At 52.1% G+C, this 19,187-nt stretch overlaps 4 protein-coding genes across 6 annotated transcripts; 3 read left to right on the plus strand and 1 right to left on the minus strand.

Moving 5' to 3' along the window:
- The first annotated feature begins 17 nt into the window (after window positions 1-17).
- Window positions 18-4,565, plus strand: RPS18 (ribosomal protein S18). Its single transcript, XM_063812884.1, has 6 exons — window positions 18-214; window positions 713-811; window positions 3,855-3,941; window positions 4,023-4,124; window positions 4,234-4,325; window positions 4,449-4,565. The coding sequence occupies exons 1-6, from the start codon at window positions 212-214 to the stop codon at window positions 4,522-4,524; spliced, it is 459 nt and encodes a 152-aa protein (XP_063668954.1). The 5' UTR covers window positions 18-211; the 3' UTR covers window positions 4,525-4,565.
- A 470-nt stretch (window positions 4,566-5,035) lies between these two features.
- B3GALT4 (beta-1,3-galactosyltransferase 4) lies at window positions 5,036-6,881 on the plus strand. The gene has a single exon (XM_009451007.5). It carries the CDS (start codon window positions 5,476-5,478, stop codon window positions 6,610-6,612), a length of 1,137 nt encoding a protein of 378 aa, XP_009449282.1. The 5' UTR covers window positions 5,036-5,475; the 3' UTR covers window positions 6,613-6,881.
- A 282-nt stretch (window positions 6,882-7,163) lies between these two features.
- On the minus strand, window positions 7,164-17,315 carry WDR46 (WD repeat domain 46). Its single transcript, XM_518401.6, has 15 exons — window positions 17,174-17,315; window positions 16,876-17,085; window positions 16,686-16,766; window positions 16,430-16,542; window positions 16,220-16,307; window positions 16,037-16,098; window positions 15,686-15,790; window positions 15,431-15,581; window positions 15,167-15,302; window positions 14,873-14,972; window positions 8,751-9,064; window positions 8,505-8,599; window positions 7,820-7,915; window positions 7,553-7,666; window positions 7,164-7,430 (listed from the first exon to the last, which is right to left on the minus strand). Exons 1-15 carry the CDS (start codon window positions 17,240-17,242, stop codon window positions 7,332-7,334), a joined length of 1,833 nt encoding a protein of 610 aa, XP_518401.2. The 5' UTR covers window positions 17,243-17,315; the 3' UTR covers window positions 7,164-7,331.
- PFDN6 (prefoldin subunit 6) lies at window positions 17,264-19,004 on the plus strand. 3 transcript variants are annotated; one of them, XM_054685699.2, is made up of 5 exons: window positions 17,264-17,352; window positions 17,842-17,992; window positions 18,246-18,316; window positions 18,398-18,522; window positions 18,788-19,004. In XM_054685699.2, the coding sequence occupies exons 2-5, from the start codon at window positions 17,929-17,931 to the stop codon at window positions 18,915-18,917; spliced, it is 390 nt and encodes a 129-aa protein (XP_054541674.1). In that variant the 5' UTR covers window positions 17,264-17,352; window positions 17,842-17,928; the 3' UTR covers window positions 18,918-19,004. The 3 variants fall into 3 exon arrangements, with proteins under 3 accessions (XP_054541674.1, XP_009449284.1, XP_009449285.1); XM_009451009.3 differs by lacking the exon at window positions 17,264-17,352 and adding an exon at window positions 17,553-17,700; XM_009451010.3 differs by lacking the exon at window positions 17,264-17,352 and adding an exon at window positions 17,596-17,692.
- The last annotated feature ends 183 nt before the right edge of the window (window positions 19,005-19,187 follow it).

The raw sequence follows: 19,187 nt of genomic DNA on the forward strand, positions 1-19,187 counted from the left end.
GAACCTTACGAACTGTAAAGAAAGGCGCACCGGAAGTTGTGGTACCCAAGCCATACTCTCATAAATCCAGCCAGGTCGCGCTGAAACAGTTTCCGGAAGCACTTCTCCTAGATCGCACCGCCTCTTCCTCCTGGAAGCTATATAATGATATCGCGTCACTTCCGCTCTCTCTTCCACAGGAGGCCTACACGCCGCCGCTTGTGCTGCAGCCATGGTAAGACTGGAATCCGTGCCGTGATCCAGCGACATCGCAGCTCGGGCAAGGAAAGCCGGCTGTCAGGGTTCTGGAAACGTCCTGTCCTGAGGGCCTGCGACTTTCTGTATGGAGCCTTGGATCGCGTCCCTGGAAAGGGACACCAAAGATTTCCAATTCCGGAGAGCGGGCCCGAGGAAGGGTCACTGCTCGGGCGCACGAAAGCTGTCTAAGGCTTGGGCGTATATGGGGAACTCTGGCTTTTGCCACGCACTTTTGGGAATGGGCAGGAGACCTGCTTCCTCTCTCCAGAGGTTGCATTTTCCCAAGCTTGAACGCTTCATGTGCCTACTCTGCAGGACTGAGGAGTTTGCTCTGTGGTGTGAAAACCTAAGGAATGGGGGGCGGGTGTCTTGCCACTTGTGTGACAGGCTTAACCTTTTTGTATGAAGTTCGTTTGCCTTATCGGCCTTACTGTTTTACTGTGTCTGATTTCTTCCCCCGTACTTTTTCAACTAGTCTCTAGTGATCCCTGAAAAGTTCCAGCATATTTTGCGAGTACTCAACACCAACATCGATGGGCGGCGGAAAATAGCCTTTGCCATCACTGCCATTAAGGTAAGTGAAGTAGGGTAAGGAATAGGGAATGTAAATGAGAATTGGGTTGTGAAGACATAAGCAAAAATGAAGCAAGGTTGGGGAGACTTGAGTCTCATCCAGATCACCTTGACTGCTGGATTAAGAAAAGAAAGTGGTTTAGGGAGAGACTGACCCCTTTAGCATTTACCACAGAAAATAAGTGATTAAAGCCAAGAGAGTGGTCTAAGGTCAAGCCAAAACATTTCACCTGGGGAAGTGGGGAGGAGGTATGGTTGCTCACCCGAATTCGTTAAGATTTTCCTGAACCACGAGCTTGTGAGATTTCTTCTAGATTCGGTTTCTTTACCCATCCCACCATCATAACAGCAACGCTTCCTGCGAAATTTATATTCCCTGAGAATTGGAGGATTATTGGGCATCTTGAGGAATAAGTAGAAATACCAACAGATAAAAAGTGTGAAGAAGCCTGTAGATGGAGGGTGGAAGAAGTCTGAGTGGGACATTTACTCAGATGCCATAATTGACACTCCTTTCCTGTCGAAGTGTGAAGGAGTACATCCATCTTTCTTTGGCTTTTAAGAATCGAATCAATGAATGCAAGAATATTATTTCACTTGAGTATTTCTCTCCACAAACCTAATGAATTCCTGGCTTTCTAGATACATAACGTTCTTTTTTTTCCCTTAAGTCAGAATGTGTAGTTAGTTGTGGAAATAGCCTACCAGTATGTGTCCATGTGTGCAGGGCTAGGCCTGTCTTCTCGGCTTCTGTTGCATGGTAGGTACTTAGGCGACGTTAGGGAATGGATAGTAGTAGGGATACTGTTGGCTCTGTTGAGGAATTCGTAGAGGGAAATTCCTTCTGTTGGGTGCTCTGTGAAACTAATAAGGCAGTGTGAAATACTGTACTTATTTCAGAGACCGGCTGTGAGGCTTAAGTAGAGGTGCAGCATTCATAAGTGTAATAGAGAATAACCTTCATGGATGTATCTAACTAAAAATTCGAAATCTTATTTCATCTATATCTCTTCCCACACCCATTTTGAAGTAAATCTTTTCACTTGTAAACATATAATTAAATTTGAGGCTTAGTGCAGTGGCTCACTTGGAGGCTGAAGTGGGCGGATCCCCTGAGGTCAGGAGTTCGAGACCAGCCTGGTCAACATGGTGAAACCTCATCATTTAATTAATAAATAAATTTGAAAGACCCTGCTCTCTTCTGAATCAACCTAATAATTTGACCCTTGGTCATGTTTATTTATTCCGAGACAGAGTCTCACCCCGTCACCCAGGCCGGAGTGCAATGGTGCAATCTTATTTCACTGCAACCTCAGCCTCCCAAGTAGCTGAGATTACAGGCACACGCCCAGCTAATTTTTGTATTTTTAGAAGAGATGGGGTTTCACCATGTTGGTCAGACTGGTCTTAAACTTCTGACCTCAGGTGATCCACCCACCTCAGCCTCCCAAAGTGCTGGGATTATAGGTGTGAGCCACTGCACCCAGGCTGGAGTGGCGGAATCACTGTTCACTGCAGCCTCGACCTCCAGGGCTCAAGTCAATCCTCCTACCTCAACTTTCCAAGTAGTTGGGGCTACAGGTGTGCACCACCACATCTGGCTAATCTGGATCTTGCTGTGTTGTCCAGGCTGGTCTTGAACTCCTGGGCTCAGTGATCCTCCAGCCTCAGCCTCCTAAAGTGCTGGGATTACAGGCATACAGGCATGAGCCACGGTGAAGCCAACCCTTGATCTCTTTCTTGCAGATAGGAACTGCCATTTGTTTTAGTTTCCTGGAGCCTACTGTAACAAGTTCATATAAACTAAGCAGAAAATTACTCTTGGCGCTGGAGGCACTTAAGAATCCTACCTTGCCTCTTCCTGTCTTCTGGTGGTTGTCAGTAATCCTTAGTGTTCCTTGGCTTGTAGCTGCATTACTCCAATCTGTTGCTGTCATCTCATGGTCCTCTTCGTGTGTCTCTCATGATTTGTCATTGGATCTAGAGCCCACCCTAATCAAAAATATAACGTCATTTTACCTAATTATTTCCGTAACGACCTTATTTCCAAATAGGGCCACATTCTGAGGTTCTAGTTGGACAAAATGAGGGGCAGGGCTCACTATTCAGTTCCTCCTTCACTCTCCAAATCACTTTGGTTCATGAGTTCAGATGGCATGGGTGCTAGTGCTGGTGTTGATGTGATGCTACCAATGTAAGCATTAGTTTCTTTTTATAATAACTTGGACAGTCACTTCTGGGCACTGACAAAATTGAGTTTGTGATCTTGGAATACTTTGATTATGGGGATACAGTGATTTGCCTAAATAATTGTGACCCTTAGAGATTCTGAGGAACTGACAGCCCAATACCTTAACCAAAGCCTGTAACTCATAAGACCCTGGTTTACTGCATCAGCTTGGAGTGGCAGGCCCCTTGTTCTCCTAAATGCAAGAATCAGAAGGCACTTAGTGACAACTACATATGCTGAGCAATGGGGGGGGGGGGAAAAAGATACTGCCTGCTTTCAAAGGGTTGTCTGTAATACTAAATTCTGTGTTCATGATTCAGTCATACCCCTGAACAAAGTTACTTTTTTCTTTTTTTGAGACGGGGTCTCACTGTCGCCCAGGTTAGAGTGTGGTTGCGTGATCTTGGCTTGCTGCAACCTCCACCTCCCAGGTTCAAGCTATTCTGCTGCAGCCTCCCAAGTAGCTGGGATTACAGGCACCTGCCACCATGCTCAGCTACTTTTCTTGTATTTTTAGTAGAGACAGGGTTTCACCATGTTGGCCAGGCTGGTTTTGAACTTCTGCCCTCAATGTCATCTGCCCACTTGGGCCTCCCAAAGTGCTGGGATTACAGGCGTGAGCCACTGCGACCGGCCCAAAGTTAACCTTCTGTCGAACGGTTTATATCTGGAAAGGTGGGTGAGGAAAGGGTGACCTAGGGGATTGCAAAATAGATTATTGCAGATCCTACCTTTGTGAGCTTTTTGAATGAGGCTATAAAGGAATTTAAAAATCAGATTCAACACTAATTCCGAAACCCCTCACTTCATTCAGGGTGTGGGCCGAAGATATGCTCATGTGGTGTTGAGGAAAGCAGACATTGACCTCACCAAGAGGGCGGGAGAACTCACTGAGGATGAGGTGAGGACAAGGAAGGGGGCTGGGGGTGGGGTCAGCCTCAGAAAGGGGGCCATCTAGATCTGACCTTGGTCTGCCTGCCAGGTGGAACGTGTGATCACCATTATGCAGAATCCACGCCAGTACAAGATCCCAGACTGGTTCTTGAACAGACAGAAGGATGTAAAGGATGGGAAATACAGCCAGGTGTGTACTGAAATGAGGGCAGGATTAGAGGAAGGGTGGAGGGTCCTAACAGAATTGGGCATAGGAGGTCAGGGGATAAAACATCCCTTGCCCCCTCCTCTGAATCCAGGTCCTAGCCAATGGTCTGGACAACAAGCTCCGTGAAGACCTGGAGCGACTGAAGAAGATTCGGGCCCATAGAGGGCTGCGTCACTTCTGGGGGTGAGTGGGGGGTCTCATCTCCCTGCCTACCTCGACTCAGCATTCCTCCTACTCGCTCTTCTTTTTCCCCAACCTTTTGTTTCTGCTGTGCATGACCTGTGACCCTTCTCTTTTTACCTGCAGCCTTCGTGTCCGAGGCCAGCACACCAAGACCACTGGCCGCCGTGGCCGCACCGTGGGTGTGTCCAAGAAGAAATAAGTCTGTAGGCCTTGTCTGTTAATAAATAGTTTATATACCTATGGCTTCCTGTCCTTTCTGTCCATTCTAATAGGGAATGTTAAAGTGCTGGGTCCTTTTTCCATTTAGAGCTGCCCTACTCAGTTGCCACACAGTGCTATTAGTTTTAGCAGTGGTGATGCTGCAGACCCCCCAGTCTCCCTATATGTAACTAGTGATGTCCCTGTCTGTAAAGAGAAATGTGAGGGGAAAACAGTTCAGCCTTGAGGGGCTGACCCAGACCAGTTTAGAGACCAACACCCTGGGGTTGGTGTGCAGCATCATTGTGGAGTGGGTTAGCTGAGCCTAGCTAGTTGCAGTTAAGGTGAGTTTGCAGGTCTTGGTCACTCTCGGTTTTTTTGTTTTTGTTTTTGTTTTTTTTAAGGGGTCATCTAGTCATAAGGGAAAATCCTTCGGGCTGTGACCGAAGCAACAAAGGCAAAAACGCGGACGTTGGTTATGAAGGGTGTGGTCTCCCTGGTGGAGTACGTGGGTGGGTTGGGATGGGGAGCGGCTGGACAGACCGGTCTCACTCCGTTTGGTGCCACTCCACCCGCCCGGGTTTCCGCGCCCTGCCGCGCTGCTCCGACGCCGCTTCCGGCGGGGATGGGAGCGCGCAACGCGGAAGCGGGCGGCAGACCGGCCGCCGGGGCGAGGCGGGGGAGGGGCCGTGAGTGCCGCAGTCGGCCAGCCATGGAGCGGAGCTTGCTGGCGGCGAGGCCGCGGCGACAAGGTAGCCACCCCCGCAGCATGCCTCGACCGCGGTCCGCAGCTGCACCGCCTCTCCCCGCCCCCCAGGGTGCGCTGGTCCCGGTCGCGCGCTCCGTCCTCCGCATCCCGGGCGTGGTCGGTTAAGTCCCCGGCCGTGACCCAGGCCCGGGGAGCTAGTCTCCGCCCTTCGCTCTTACGGATCCCCTCGGAGTACGCCGCACCATGCAGCTCAGGCTCTTCCGGCGCCTCCTTCTCGCCGCTTTGCTGCTGGTGATCGTCTGGACCCTCTTCGGGCCTTCGGGGCTGGGGGAGGAGCTGCTGAGCCTCTCACTAGCCTCCCTGCTCCCAGCCCCCGCCTCACCGGGGCCGCCCCTGGCCCTGCCCCGCCTCTTGATCCCCAACCAGGAAGCTTGCAGTGGTCCCGGGGCCCCTCCCTTCCTGCTCATCCTGGTGTGCACGGCTCCGGAGAACCTGAACCAGAGAAACGCCATTCGGGCTTCGTGGGGCGGGCTGCGCGAGGCCCGGGGGCTCAGGGTACAGACGCTATTCTTGCTGGGAGAGCCGAACGCACAGCACCCCGTGTGGGGTTCCCAGGGGAGTGACCTGGCCTCGGAGTCAGCAGCCCAGGGGGATATCTTGCAGGCCGCCTTCCAGGACTCCTACCGCAACCTCACCCTAAAGACCCTCAGCGGGCTGAACTGGGCTGAGAAACACTGCCCCATGGCCCGATACGTCCTCAAGACGGACGATGATGTGTATGTCAACGTCCCTGAACTGGTATCAGAGCTGGTCTTGCGAGGGGGCCGTTGGGGGCAATGGGAGAGAAGCACGGAACCCCAGAGAGAGGCTGAGCAGGAAGGAGGCCAGGTTTTGCACAGCGAGGAAGTGCCTCTTCTGTACCTGGGCCGGGTGCACTGGCGCGTGAACCCCTCTCGGACACCGGGGGGCAGGCACCGCGTATCAGAGGAGCAGTGGCCTCACACCTGGGGCCCCTTTCCACCCTATGCCTCAGGCACGGGGTATGTGCTGTCAGCGTCTGCTGTGCAGCTCATTCTCAAGGTGGCCAGCCGGGCACCCCTTCTCCCATTAGAGGATGTCTTTGTGGGGGTAAGTGCCCGACGAGGAGGCCTCGCCCCAACACAGTGTGTCAAGCTGGCTGGTGCCACCCACTACCCGCTAGACCGGTGCTGCTATGGGAAATTCCTGCTGACGTCCCACAGGCTGGACCCCTGGAAGATGCAGGAAGCCTGGAAGCTGGTGGGTGGCTCTGACGGGGAAAGGACTGCGCCCTTTTGCTCCTGGTTCCAGGGAGTCCTGGGCATCCTGCGGTGTCGAGCAATAGCCTGGCTTCAGAGCTGAGAGTGCCTGGGGCCACAGGAAAGGCAGGAACAGGACCTTCTCTCTCCCAGGCCCAACGCAGGGGCCCTCACTGGCTGCAGCTGATCTGTTTCCTTATACCAGATCCTCAGTCTCACTAAAGACAGCGATATGGGAGACACCCAGGGGCCTGGCCCGCCAGCCCAAAAGATGGTCATCGGGAAGAGAAAAAGAAAAAAATGCTGCAGTTGTTCTCTCAAGCTAGGGCAGAAGAGGGGTGTCAAGCTCCTCAATAAACTTGTCTCCACTTCTTCGAGTGCAGTGTGGTCTTCACCAGGACCCCCAGAACACCACAAACCTGGAGAGCCCAGAGGCTGCCAGACCCTGCTGCATGGGAAGGACATCTCCAGGGACATGGGAGAGAGGACAGCCTCTCTGAGGAGGAAGGCCCCTAAAAGGCAAAGCTAAGGCCACAGCAGCAACAAGGTATGGGGTGGGGGTAGAGGCAGGACACTGACCCCTCCGATCCTAGAATGGCCTCATGCTTGGCAAGGGGGAGGGGAACAGGTCCACAAGATGATCCAGACACATTATCCAAAAAATCGCTTTCCTCTTTAATACCAACCCACCCCAGGAGACAGCTGTCCACCCCCAGTTGGGGAAGGGGCCACACTGCCCCCACCTCCTTGTTCCAGGGAACACTCATTTCCCTACAGGTGATCTTGGGGAGAGACTGTTCCCAGGCAACCCTGGAGTCTGGCTCAGCGCACAAATCTGTCCAGGGCAGATGGCCGGGCCCCCGTGGGCTTGGCCTTCGCCTCCTTATGATGCTGCTGCTGAAGGCTCTGCCGGACCTTGTCCTGGGGACCGGAGACAGGGAGGACACAGGCACAGAGTGAGAAGTGGCAGGCTGACAAGGGCAGAGGCACAAGCAGGAGGGTGCAGCCTGTGGAAGGCCCGGCCCATCCCAATGCTCATTTACCCTGTGTTCCTCATCCATGACCTTCCTCTTCCTCTTCACCAGGCTTGCCGTGGAGCTGCGGCCCTTCTGCTTTGGCTTTGGCTGGAAGGGAGCCTTAGCCTGCGGGTCATAGCCCTGAGGGAGGGGACAGGAGTGATATCTGTTACAGCCTCGGAGTCAGGGAACTGGCAGCACCCACCTGCTGGCCGCACTTCTGGGGACAAGCCATGGTGGGGAGAGGATGTGTGGGAGAAGACGGGCCTGGGCATTCAGGGGCCTGCTCCATACCAGCCTCTCTATCTGCTCCTTCTTTCCCTGCTCCAGGGAGATGACATCCACCTCGGCCAGGGCTCGTGGGTCCAGACAAATAAGCTCTGCAGGTACCTGGGGGTGTCACAGAGGGACAGGACTCAGCAAGGAGCCACAGGAGGGTAGCACCAAAAAGAGAAGCCAGGGAGGCTGCTGAACCCCTCTACCCAAGACCCCCAGCATGAGACATCAGGAGAGCTTTCTCTACCTCCAACCCCAAACCACACCTTCCCCAGCAGCAGGGGCCTCACTCTCTGCAGCAGGGGAACCTCACCTCCAACAGGGGCAATCTCACCCTCTCCAGCAGGGGGGAACCTGACCCTCTCCAGGAGAGGGAATTTCACCCTCTCCAGCAGAGGGAAACCTGACCCTCTCCAGCAGGGGGAATCTCACCCTCTCCAGCAGAGGGAAACCTGACCCTCTCCAGCAGGGGGAATCTCACCCTCTCCAGCAGAGGGAAACCTGACCCCGTCCAGGAGAGGGGAATCTCACCCTCTCCAGGAAGAGGAAACCTTACCTTCTCCAGCAGAGGGGAACCTGACCTTCTCCAGCAGGGGGGAACCTGACCTCCAGAAAGGAGGAACCTCACCCTCTCCAGGACGGGGGAACCTGACCCTCTCCAGCAGTGGGGGGAATCTCACCCTCTCCAGCAGGGGGGCCTCACCTTCTCTAGCAGGGCCTTCACCTCCCACTCCTGGCGCTGCTTCCGGCTTCTGTATGGATTACTCTCCAGGCCATCGAAGTTGGGCTCACTGGCCCCTGAAGGGAGGGAGGGAGAAGCATGGAGCCATAAGGAAGAACCTCAGTCCAACAGCTCCAGCCCAACTAAGCCCCCAGTTCCTGGATGTCTCTGGCCCAAACTTCCACCCAGAGTTCATTCAGTTCAAACCCCATCCCCTGGCCCACTCACCAGGGACCAGCATGCTGGTGATGCCCCCAGTGTGCCCCACCCCCAGCACATCTTCAAAGGGGCAGAACTGAAGGCCATGCACAGGGCCTGAGAGCCGGTGGGTGAGGTAGGGCTGTTCAAGGGAGGGTGGGCTGGCCTTGCCCTGCCCTGCCCAGATGTTGACAACGTCACCCATTCCCGCCACCAGCAGTCCCCTCTGGGAGAAGGCCAGGTGCCCTGCTCCATGGGGCAGGGTCCGAGTGCTCAGAGGCTGGTACGTCCCTCGCAAGTCAAAGATCTTCAGCTGGTGGTCTAGGCCAGAGGTGGCCATGTACCTGGTGAGAGAAGAGGGATCAATTAATATGTCAGTAAATGGGTTTACCAAGCAAGCTGTGGCCAAGTCCAGGCATCAAGTCTGGCTGGGGAGAAAAAGATTAACAGTAATAACCACTGCCATCACCCTGAACACTCCGCAGGCATCCTCTCAGTTAAGCTGCACACAACTCTTACTATTTTTATTTCCCTTTAAGAGGTGAGGAAACTGAAGCTCAGGGAAAGGAAAGCTAGGTCAGTGAATGGTCAGGCCTGTCTCTTTAGCATCTGCCTCTAACCTGCTAACACCACACAGCCCTCTCAAGACACAGGCGTCAAAAGGAACACCCACACGACAGGCTGCACCTAAATGTGATGTCCCCCTGTACACACATGCAGCACACAGCCCAGCAAGGGGAAGGAGCATGTGCAGTGGTCAGAAAGGCTTCATGGGAAAGGTGGGATTTGAGCCATTCTAGATAATTCTCAAAAAATTACAGGAAGTAGATACACAGCAGGTTCAAATGCATTAACACCAGAGTGTTGAGACTGAGAGGGAAGCAGAGGTTTGTCAGCAGGATTGGTGGGAAACATGGTCAGGAAAATCAGGAGCAGACAATTTGTGAGGTTTCTTTAAAGTCAGACTGAGGACCCACAGCTCATGATCCCAACATTGCTCTCTGGCAGTGACAAATCACCAAGTGAAGGCTCCAAGGACTTGAGAAGACCTACTCAGGGAAGTGGGGAAGTAATGCACTGGAGGCCCTTGCCCTGCCCCTCTGTGTGCTTTCCCTGGAAGGAAGCAGGGAAGGTTGGTGACCAAATCCTCTCCAGGAATCATGTACTGCATAAGTTGTTTACTTTCAGAAGTTGGAGTTCCTTTTCTTTTTTTGAGACAGGGTCTCACTCTGTTGCCCAAGCTGGAGTGCAGTGGCATGACCCTGGCTCACTGCAGCCTCTGCCTCCCTGGTTCAAGTGATTCTCGTGCCTCAGCCTCCCAAGTAGCTGGGATTACAGGCATGCGCCACCACCGCTAATTTTTAGTAGAGCCAGGGCTTCGCCATGTTGACCACGCTGGTCTTGAACTCCTGGCCTCAAATGACCTGCCCACCTTGGCCTCCCAGAGTGCTGGGATTACAGGTGAGGTTGGAGTTTCTATGTTCAAGTTGTTCCTTAGAGAGGGAAGCTGAAGGGGGACCAGCCAGGTAGGGGATGTATGTTTGCCAAGAGGCCAAGGACTCTCTTTTTTGCCTTGGCTGTGAACCCAGGAGAAAGGAACTGAAGAGTTCTTATGAGTAGAGACTTGCACAGTGATGGAGCCCAAGAGAGGACCAGCTGGATACTTCCGACAAGATAATCAGCGCCCTGACTTTACCAAAGAGAAAGGCCATCAGTGCAAACCAGGAATTACCGAGCGCTCCTGGAACACAGGGTCACATCCTTTGGTGAACTAACAACTCAAGGATGCATGCTGGCTCTTCTCCCCTCCACACACCCATCTATGGGACCCCTGGGTAAAGACCAGCCCAGTGCCAAATGGGAGTCTACTGTACTACTAAACTTGCAAGCAGCAGTTCGGCTTTGAGAAGTCAACGCAATCCAATCATAATACAAGCTACCAGAACACCTCTTAAGAAAGATGGTCAGCCTCATCACTGGAGCCCCCGTGGCCTGACAAGCTCCTGAGGAGGACCAGAGAAAAGCAGGGATGGGCTGAAGATCACAAGGACCAGAGCTGTTCAGCATCAAGGTGTTGATTAAACTTCAGGCCTCAGCGAACTAGTGATTAAGCCCTAAGCACAGGAGTGGCTGACCCAGGTAGCCCACGGAGGGCAAGCTACAGCTTTGGCCCAGTGGCCCAGAGAGGGCAGAAACCCTTGGGCAGGCCTTCTGACTCTCCTAGAGCCCCGCTGGTATAGATATGGAGTAAAAAGGGCAGAACCAAATCACTCGTTCACAAAGATACAACTACAAAGGCCAGACACGGTGGCTCACGCCTATAATCCCAGCACTTTGGGAGGACAGGCGGGTGGATCACAAGGTCAGGAGTTCAAGACCAGCCTGGCCAACATGGTGAAATTCCATCTCTACTAAAAATACAAAAATTAGCCGGGTGTGGTGGCACACACCTGTAGTCCCAGCTTCTCAGGAGGCTGAGGCAGGAGGATCGCTTGAACCCAGGAGGTGGAGGTTGCAGTGAGCCGAGACCACACCATTGCACTCCAGCCTGGGTGACAGAGTGAGACTCCGTCTCAAAAAAAAAGATACAATTATGCAAAAACAGGGAGCGGGTGGTGGGGGGGGTGGTCCCAGCATCCTGGAGACTTTGAATAAGCTGGTGGCCAAGCTGGATGTGGTGGCTCATAGTAATTACTCTGTAATCCCAGTACTTTGGGAGGTTGAGGTAGGAGGACCGCTTGAGCCCAGGAGTTCAAGACAAGAGACCAGTCTGGGCTACATGGTGAAACCCCATCTCTACAAAAAATAGAAAAATTATCCAGGTGTGGTGGTGTGTACCTGAGTCAAATTCTGGGTGACAGGAAAATTCTGGGAGATGAGAGCAGGTCAAGAGAAACTTTAGGAGGCGGTGACCTATCCAGTGATGGACACATTGAGTCTGGGATGACAGAGGATAACTGTGTAGAAACTAATGGCATCACCTGAGCTAGGCGTGGTGGCTCGTGCCTGTAATCCCAGCACTTTGGGAGGCCGAGGTGGGCGGATCACCTGAGGTCAGGAGTTTGAGACCAGCCAAGCCAACATGGCAAAACCCCATCTCTACTAAAAATACAAAAATTAGCTGCATGCAGTGGCATGCACTTGTACTCCCAGCTACTCGGAGGCTGAGGCAGAACAATCACTTGAGCCTAGGAGGCGGAGGTTGTAATGAACCGAGATCGCGCCACTGCACTCCAGCCTGGGTGACAGATCAAGACTCCGTCTCGAAAAATAGTAATAAAATAAATAAATGCATCACCTGGCCAGTCATTCTCAAAAACCATAGCCATGGCCGGGTGCAGTGGCTCACGCCTGTAATCCCAACACTTGCACTTTGGGAGGCCGAAGCAGGTGGATCACGATGTCAGGAGTTCAAGACCAGCCTGGCCAAGATGGTGAAACCCCATCTCTACTAAACATTAAAAAATTAACTGGGCGTGGTTTGTGGGCGCCTGTAATCCCAGCTACTCAGGAGGCTGAGGCAGGAGAATCGCTTGAACCCCGGGGTGCAGAGGTTGTGGTGAGCTGAGATTGTGCCACTGCACTCCAGCCTGGGTGACAGATCAAGACTCTGTCTCAAAAAAAAAAATAGCCACAAGTTTTTATACCTAAAGGATAACTGGAGCACCACACCAGGGCAGGCTCAACGATTCATCCTTTTATCTCCAGAACCTCAGCGCAGAGCCCTGCCCACAGCAGGTGCCCAGTGAATACCTGATGACAAAAGGAATCAGAGGAAAATACAAATCAGACAGAAAAGCTGTGGAAAATGCAGATACTCCCTCAGGAACAGCAGAAATCCAAAGCAGACACCACCTCCACCCCTCACATCAGCCAGACCTGGAGAGAACGATCATCTTGAATGACAATGATGAACACAGCGCTCCCTATTTTGCTAAGCGCTGTGCTAAACTATATGCCTTAACTCATCTTAATGTCTACAACAGCTTATATGAGGGCTTTAAACCAAGGCTTGGTAAACTACTGCCCATGGGCCAAACCTGGCCCATCATCTAGTTCTGTATAGCCCACAAGCCAAGAATGGTTTTTACATTTTTAAGTGGTTGAAAAAAAATCAAAAGAATATTTTGAGACTGTGAAAACTGTATGAAATTCAAATTCCAATATCCACAAATAAAGTTTTATTGGAACGGGGCCACACTATTTACTTACACTGTGGCTGCTTTTGCTCTACAACACACAGCGGAGTGGTCACGACAGCGACTACAGCATCCTGATTTGCACTGCTGCTTTGTACACTACAAGTCACAGTGACACAGTCGTTAAGTGCTTCACAGCATTTCAAGCACCTCACATATCATCTATCATTACCTAACTGTGTGAAAAGATGTTTTCAAAGATGAAATACTTGCAATCTCTACAGATCAGCATGAACATGAATATCTACAGTCAAATTTGACCATTTGGAACACTAACTTTGTACATCAATTAGGCAAAATGTTAACCTCAAAAAGAGAAATTCAGTTCTTCCCATTAGTAGATCTGTATTACACAAATATCATATTTGATTATTATTATTTTTTTTTTTCTGAGACTGGGTCTCACTCTGTTGCCCATGCTAGAGTGCAGTGGCATGATCACAGCTCACTGCGGCCTTAACCTCCTGGGCTGAGGTGGGAGGATCACCTCAGCCTCCTGAGTAGCTGGGACTACAGGCATGCACCACCACACCCGGCTAATTTTTCTATCTTTTGTAGAGACAGAGTTTTGCCATGTCACCCAGGCTTGTTTCGAACTTCTGGGCTCAAGTGATCTGCCCACCTCAGCCTACCAAACTGTTAAGATTACAGGCATGAGCCACTGTGTCCAGTCTCGTATTATGTTTTGTTTGTTTGTTTGTTTTTGAGACGGAGTTTTGCTCTTGTTGCCCAGGTTGGAGTGCAATGGCGCAATCTTGGCTCACTGCAACCTCTGCCTCCCAGGTTCAAGCAATTCTCCTGCCTCAGCCTCCCAAGTTGCTGGGATTACAGGCCCCCGCCACGACACCCGGCTAATTTTGTGGATTTTTAGTAGAGACAGAGTTTCGCCATGTTGGCCAGGCTGGTCTCAAACTCCTGACCTCAGGCGATCCACCCGCCTTGGCCTCCAAAGTGCTGGGATTACAGGCGTGAGCCACTGCACCTGGCCATATTACGTTTAATTTTATAACTTAAAAATGTGTGGGCCAGGCACAGCGGCTCACGCCTGTAATCCCAACACTTTGGGAGGCCGAGGCGGGCAGATCACCTGAGGTCAGGAGTTCAAGACCAGCCTGGCCAACATAGTAAAACCCCGTCTCTACAAAAAAATACAAAATTAGCTGGGCATGATGGCAGGTGCCTGTAATCCCAGCTACTTGGGAGACTGAGGCAGGAGAATCGCTTGAATCTGGGAGGCGGAGGTTGCAGTGAGCCGAGATCACGCCACTGCACTCCAACCTGGGAGACAGAGCAAGACTACGTCTCTCTCAAAAGATTAAAAAAAAAAAAAGGTCAGGCGCAGTGGCTCACGCCTATAATCCCAGCACTTTGGGAGGCTGAGGCAGGCAGATCACTTGAGGTCAGGAATTCGAGACCAGCCTGAACAACATGCTGAAATCCTGTCTCTACTAAAAATACAAAAATTAGCCAGGCGTTGTAGTAGGCGCCTGTAGTCCCAGATACTCGGGAGGCCAAGGCAGGAGAATCACTGAGAGGTGGAAGTTGCAGTGAGCTGAGATTGCGCCATTGCACTCCAGCCTGGGTGTCAGAGCGAGACTCCATCTCAAAAAAAAAAGTTGTGATAATTTGTTTTCTCTTGGTATTTAAATGCCTACATGGTACCCTTTGATTTTACCTCTTATCAGCAAATCATAAAATATTTACTATCTGACTCTTTACAGAAAAAGTTTGTGGACCCTTGAAATGGACACTCATATTTCCATTTTCGGGGTCAGGAAATTGTGGCACACAGAGGTTATGAAATATGCCTATACTTGCAAGGCCCATCCGTGGTAACACTGCGATTTAAACCTGGGCATCTTGGCTTTAGACTCTGTGCTCCTAAAGCACACTGCCTTCCACACCTTTCTGCCCACCTATGACTCCTAACACCTCACCCCACCAGTGACTTACGTGCCTGTAGAATCTACTGCCACAGCCCGGACCCCACCACGATGACAGAGAATCTTTGCCAGTGGCTCCTTCATAGCTGGACTCCATAAAGACACAGTACCTGGAAGAGAAGAAGAACCAAAGTTGCTAATACACACCTAAGCCTGAGGTTACTAAACATGGGAAAGATGGGAACTCAAGACCAAGAGATAACAAAAAAGGGAAATAAAAGGGTAACTAAGGGACTCATGAAGTACAAATATAGAAGAAAAGCAAGTCAGGATGGTCAGAGTCAAAACTAAGCCAGGTACTGACCATTGCTGTGTCCGAGATGGATGACGGCATTGTAAGGGTTCTGACTCATAACATCGAGCCGCCCAGCTCGAGCATTCAGAGCTGCCACAATCTTCCCCACTGACACATCCAGGTAGGTTAGAAACCCTGTTTCTGACTGAGAGAGAAAGACAGAGAGAATGACCCAGTCCTGATTGCCCTCTGTATTCCCTCTGCTGGGGTCCTAAAGGAGAGGTGGTCATCCCAAGGGCTTCCACCCAGTTCCTGAGCTCCATGGCCACTCACAGCTGTAGCCAGGAGGAAGTGGAAGGGCAGGAACTCAAGCCGTGTTACTCGGTCACAGCGGCGGATACAGTGGAGCTCAATGCCCTGATTGTCATAGATGTGGAGCCAGCGGTTCTGAGCAACAGCAAGCAGTGCCTCAGAATGGAGAAACCTGGGGGAGAGGAAGAGTGGTTCAATTGGGAAATGAGGTCACAGGCTATCATTCAATCGGGAATGGACTATCTCACCCCAACTGACCACTGACAGGCCACTGACCGGATGTCCCGCACCGCCTCCATGACGTTGATCTCGCACATAAGCTTCTTTGTTACCCAATCAAGGGCAGCCACATGACCTCGGCGCCCTCCAAAAGCCAGGTGTCTGTTGGAGGTGAGGGGCAGGCAGGGTGTTAAGGCAGGGGACCACCGACTCAGACAACTTGAGGTCTGCCCCATGCCAGCCCCATCTCTCCAGGCGGGCAGACACATGTTGCTGTAGGTGCTTACCCTCACACCCAAGCAAATCGAAGGACCCTCCCCTCATCAGCAACCCAAACATACACTGGGAATGGCTGAAGTGGTTAAGGAAACACATCTTAGTTCAAGAGTCACTAGAATTCAACCTTACCTTCCAGTTCGAGAGTAGTTTAGTCTGTAGGGTCCAAACTGCCGCAGATTCAAGTCAAAGTGCTGGGAAAGAGAAGAGTGAAAAAAAAGAGTGCCCTGCAGTAACGCCTTCTTCTAGCCCCCATTCCTCTATTGTCCTGCACCACCAATCAATCCCTTGGCTCCTTTACCTCCTCAGGCTCACCTTGGCTGCACTTGCAATGTCCACAGCCTCCACAATGTCAGCCTGGCATATCTTTGCTGTGTCTTCCCCATCCTCCCCTTCCAGAAACCTGAAAGCAAGGGTTAGGATGGCAGTAAAGCTTCCCAATATGAAGCAAGTATACCAACATAAAAACGAGAAAAGACAGCCCCATAAGGCAGGGAATGGGGGTCCAGATTAGGGCCCACTCACCCAGGTTCTTCAGCAAGGAGCAGCTCAGAACGAGCAGCTTTGATACTTGTTTCCTCTTCCTCAGCTTCAGCCACCTCAAGTCGGCTTCGAGTTTTGGCTTTAGAATGTGGTAGCTATAACATTGTTGGTGGGGAGGAGTAGCAGAAGAACCACAGGATAAGTGGGGTCACAGGAGAGCTACCTGTCCCAGCCTCCATCCAACTCACCCAGACACTCCCTGCCTCCAGCACTTCCCAACTCTCCGGCTGGACCTCACCTTTCGGGATTTGTCAATGCGACAGAACTTCTGGACCACTTCCACAGGGACGGGGGCGGGGCCTGGGAATGGATCTTGGGCCTAGGGGAAAGGAGGACGCAATTAGTAGACAGCCTTGGATTGACCCCAACCCTCTCACTCTCAAGGCACGAGGCGACCTGCCTCGCCACCCATCAGGTCCCACGCTCACCCCGGACAAGCCGCTCTGGGACTCCGGGTTCTTCCATTCTCGGGGTTTCTTCGGGACCTGAGGCTTCTTAGAGATCCGAGACTTCTTTAAGATGTGAGCATTTTTTGGTCTCTGAGGACGGAGCTCCCGATTCTTCTTGTTACGAGGAGGCCCTGGAGAGGCTCCGGCTGTGGTCGGAACGGTCTCTTCCTCCCAGTATCGCCGCGGTTTCTACAGGCACATCAGGAACTCCGCACTCACGCCCCGCCCCCCGACCCCACAGCTAAAAACTTCCTTTCCCACCCAGGGAGGCCTCTACCTTTCTCTTGGTCTGAAGTTTGTCTTTCTTGGGCGGGACATCCTTGCCCGGCTTGGGGGCTGTCTCCATCTCGCCCACCCGAACGGCGATCCACGTGCAAAACTCTTCTCAGAGGCCACACAGTCGGCTTGAAAACTCCCGGAAGCCCTCTGTCCTTCATCCAATCAGCAGCGTACCAGGTATGAAGCTCTCCAGGTGCCATCTTGAGTGAGGGCACGCTCTCCTTAGAGGGGCGGAACAGTTTTTGGCACCTTATCGCGAGCGGCAGCTTATGCAAGAGTGACTTAAAAAAGAAAGGCCGGTCCGGGGCCAGGGGCTAAGTAGCGGTGCGGTTTCTTTTTCTGGATTAGTTTCCCCATCTTGCCTAAAAATGTCCTAGTCTAGTCTTTTTAGCAGAACTCCACTCCCTAAACATGTCAGAACTACACTTCCCATCAAGGGTCAGAAAGAAACTTCCGGCACAGTCTTTTCCCAGCATTCCTTGTTTACTTCCGGGTTTATTACTACTGAAGGAAGAACGTGAGTAGGTTAGGATTTCGGTTGAGAGGCTTGGGGTCTTGCGTTTCGCCCACCATCTCCTGGGGACAGGGTGGAGTCGATATCCGGGACGGGGGGGAGGTTGCGGTGCCCCTCAGGGCTACCTCTCAAGAGTGCTATCATTTCCGCAGGCCAGATCAGAAAAGGGAGCTCAGGTACCTTCCAGAGAGTGAGACCCAGCGCCCTTGTCTCGCACCCAGTAGGCTTTCATCCCCGCCATGGCGGAGCTGATCCAGAAGAAGCTACAGGGAGAAGTGGAGAAATATCAACAGCTACAGAAGGGTAAGGGAACAGGGTCGGTATGGCCTCGCCCAATGCACTTACAACCCAAAGCCATTACCGAGATAAGGTTTGTTGCCCCATCTGGGCCCTCGCGTGCAGAGACTTCCCCGCCTCAGTCTCAGTACTCTTCCCTATTCACTCACCCGCTGCCCCCATCCTTTTCTGCTTCCTCAGATCCATATCCACCTGACTAGGATTGTGGGGATAGGTGGCACATTTGATGTTTCTAAATTGCCTTTCCTCTCATCCCCAGACTTAAGTAAATCCATGTCGGGGAGGCAGAAACTTGAAGCACAACTAACAGAAAATAATATCGTGAAAGAGGTGAGGGACTGGGATTTGTGGGGCGAGGAGGGACCTGTACTAGCCATGGTTCTGATCACATATGTCCCATCCCTCCATCAGGAACTGGCCCTGCTGGATGGGTCCAACGTGGTCTTTAAACTTCTGGGTCCGGTGCTAGTCAAACAGGAGCTGGGGGAGGCTCGGGCCACAGTAGGGAAGAGGCTGGACTATATCACAGCTGAAATGTGAGTTTTTATTCCACCACCGTGTGCTGCACCCTGTGATGCAAGTGAACCATTGGAGTAGAGGTGTTGAACCGTTGCAGAACAGCTCTCCATAGTGGCCCCTAGTCCTCCAGTTCCTCCAACCCTTTCCTTCCCTTTTAACCCCCCTTCTTCTCCCTCCCCTGGATCTCAAGTTTTCCACCTATCTCTTTCTTGCGTTTAGCACTCTCCATAGTAAGTCCTACTAATTTCTCCCTTTCTGCTTGTCTCCCTTGTCTCTCCTTAGTAAGCGATACGAATCCCAGCTCCGGGATCTTGAGCGGCAGTCAGAGCAACAGAGGGAGACCCTTGCTCAGCTGCAGCAGGAGTTCCAGCGGGCCCAGGCAGCAAAGGCAGGGGCTCCTGGCAAGGCCTGACCCCATGGTGGGGGGAGGGGAGGGGAGGGGAGGGAATGAGGCAGCTCTAGGATCTATACTGTAGCTAATAAAATGTAAAAACACCTGGCTCTGTTTCCTGACCAGGCACTTCTGTCATATCCCCACAGCCCCTTCCACCTTAACACACACCACCTGTATTACCCCCTCAGGTTCAAACTCTTGAACTTGGAATCTCTTTGTGGCACAGTGTTCTTTCTTGAAAGTGAAATCCTAAATGTCTTCAAACCTACTTCTTGCCTGTATATACAA

The sequence above is a fragment of the Pan troglodytes genome, chromosome 5, assembly GCF_028858775.2.
Source record: "Pan troglodytes isolate AG18354 chromosome 5, NHGRI_mPanTro3-v2.0_pri, whole genome shotgun sequence".
Classification (NCBI taxonomy): domain Eukaryota; kingdom Metazoa; phylum Chordata; class Mammalia; order Primates; family Hominidae; genus Pan; species Pan troglodytes.

What these genes read in the sequence shown, in the direction of transcription:
- RPS18 (XM_063812884.1), top strand. An exon ending in AGGATGGGAAATACAGCCAG is followed by an intron (nt 4,125 to 4,233) that starts GTGTGTACTGAA and finishes CTCTGAATCCAG; the next exon opens with GTCCTAGCCAATGGTCTGGA. An exon ending in GGGCTGCGTCACTTCTGGGG is followed by an intron (nt 4,326 to 4,448) that starts GTGAGTGGGGGG and finishes TTTTACCTGCAG; the next exon opens with CCTTCGTGTCCGAGGCCAGC.
- B3GALT4 (XM_009451007.5), top strand. Translation starts at nt 5,476, where the DNA reads ATGCAGCTCAGGCTCTTCCGGCGCCTCCTTCTCGCCGCTTTGCTGCTG.
- WDR46 (XM_518401.6), bottom strand. Translation starts at nt 17,242, where the DNA reads ATGGAGACAGCCCCCAAGCCGGGCAAGGATGTCCCGCCCAAGAAAGAC. An exon ending in CCCAGAGCGGCTTGTCCGGG is followed by an intron (nt 16,767 to 16,875) that starts GTGAGCGTGGGA and finishes CCTTTCCCCTAG; the next exon opens with GCCCAAGATCCATTCCCAGG. An exon ending in AGGAGCAGATAGAGAGGCTG is followed by an intron (nt 7,667 to 7,819) that starts GTATGGAGCAGG and finishes CCCCTCCCTCAG; the next exon opens with GGCTATGACCCGCAGGCTAA.
- PFDN6 (XM_054685699.2), top strand. Translation starts at nt 17,929, where the DNA reads ATGGCGGAGCTGATCCAGAAGAAGCTACAGGGAGAAGTGGAGAAATAT. An exon ending in ATATCAACAGCTACAGAAGG is followed by an intron (nt 17,993 to 18,245) that starts GTAAGGGAACAG and finishes TCTCATCCCCAG; the next exon opens with ACTTAAGTAAATCCATGTCG. An exon ending in GACTATATCACAGCTGAAAT is followed by an intron (nt 18,523 to 18,787) that starts GTGAGTTTTTAT and finishes GTCTCTCCTTAG; the next exon opens with TAAGCGATACGAATCCCAGC.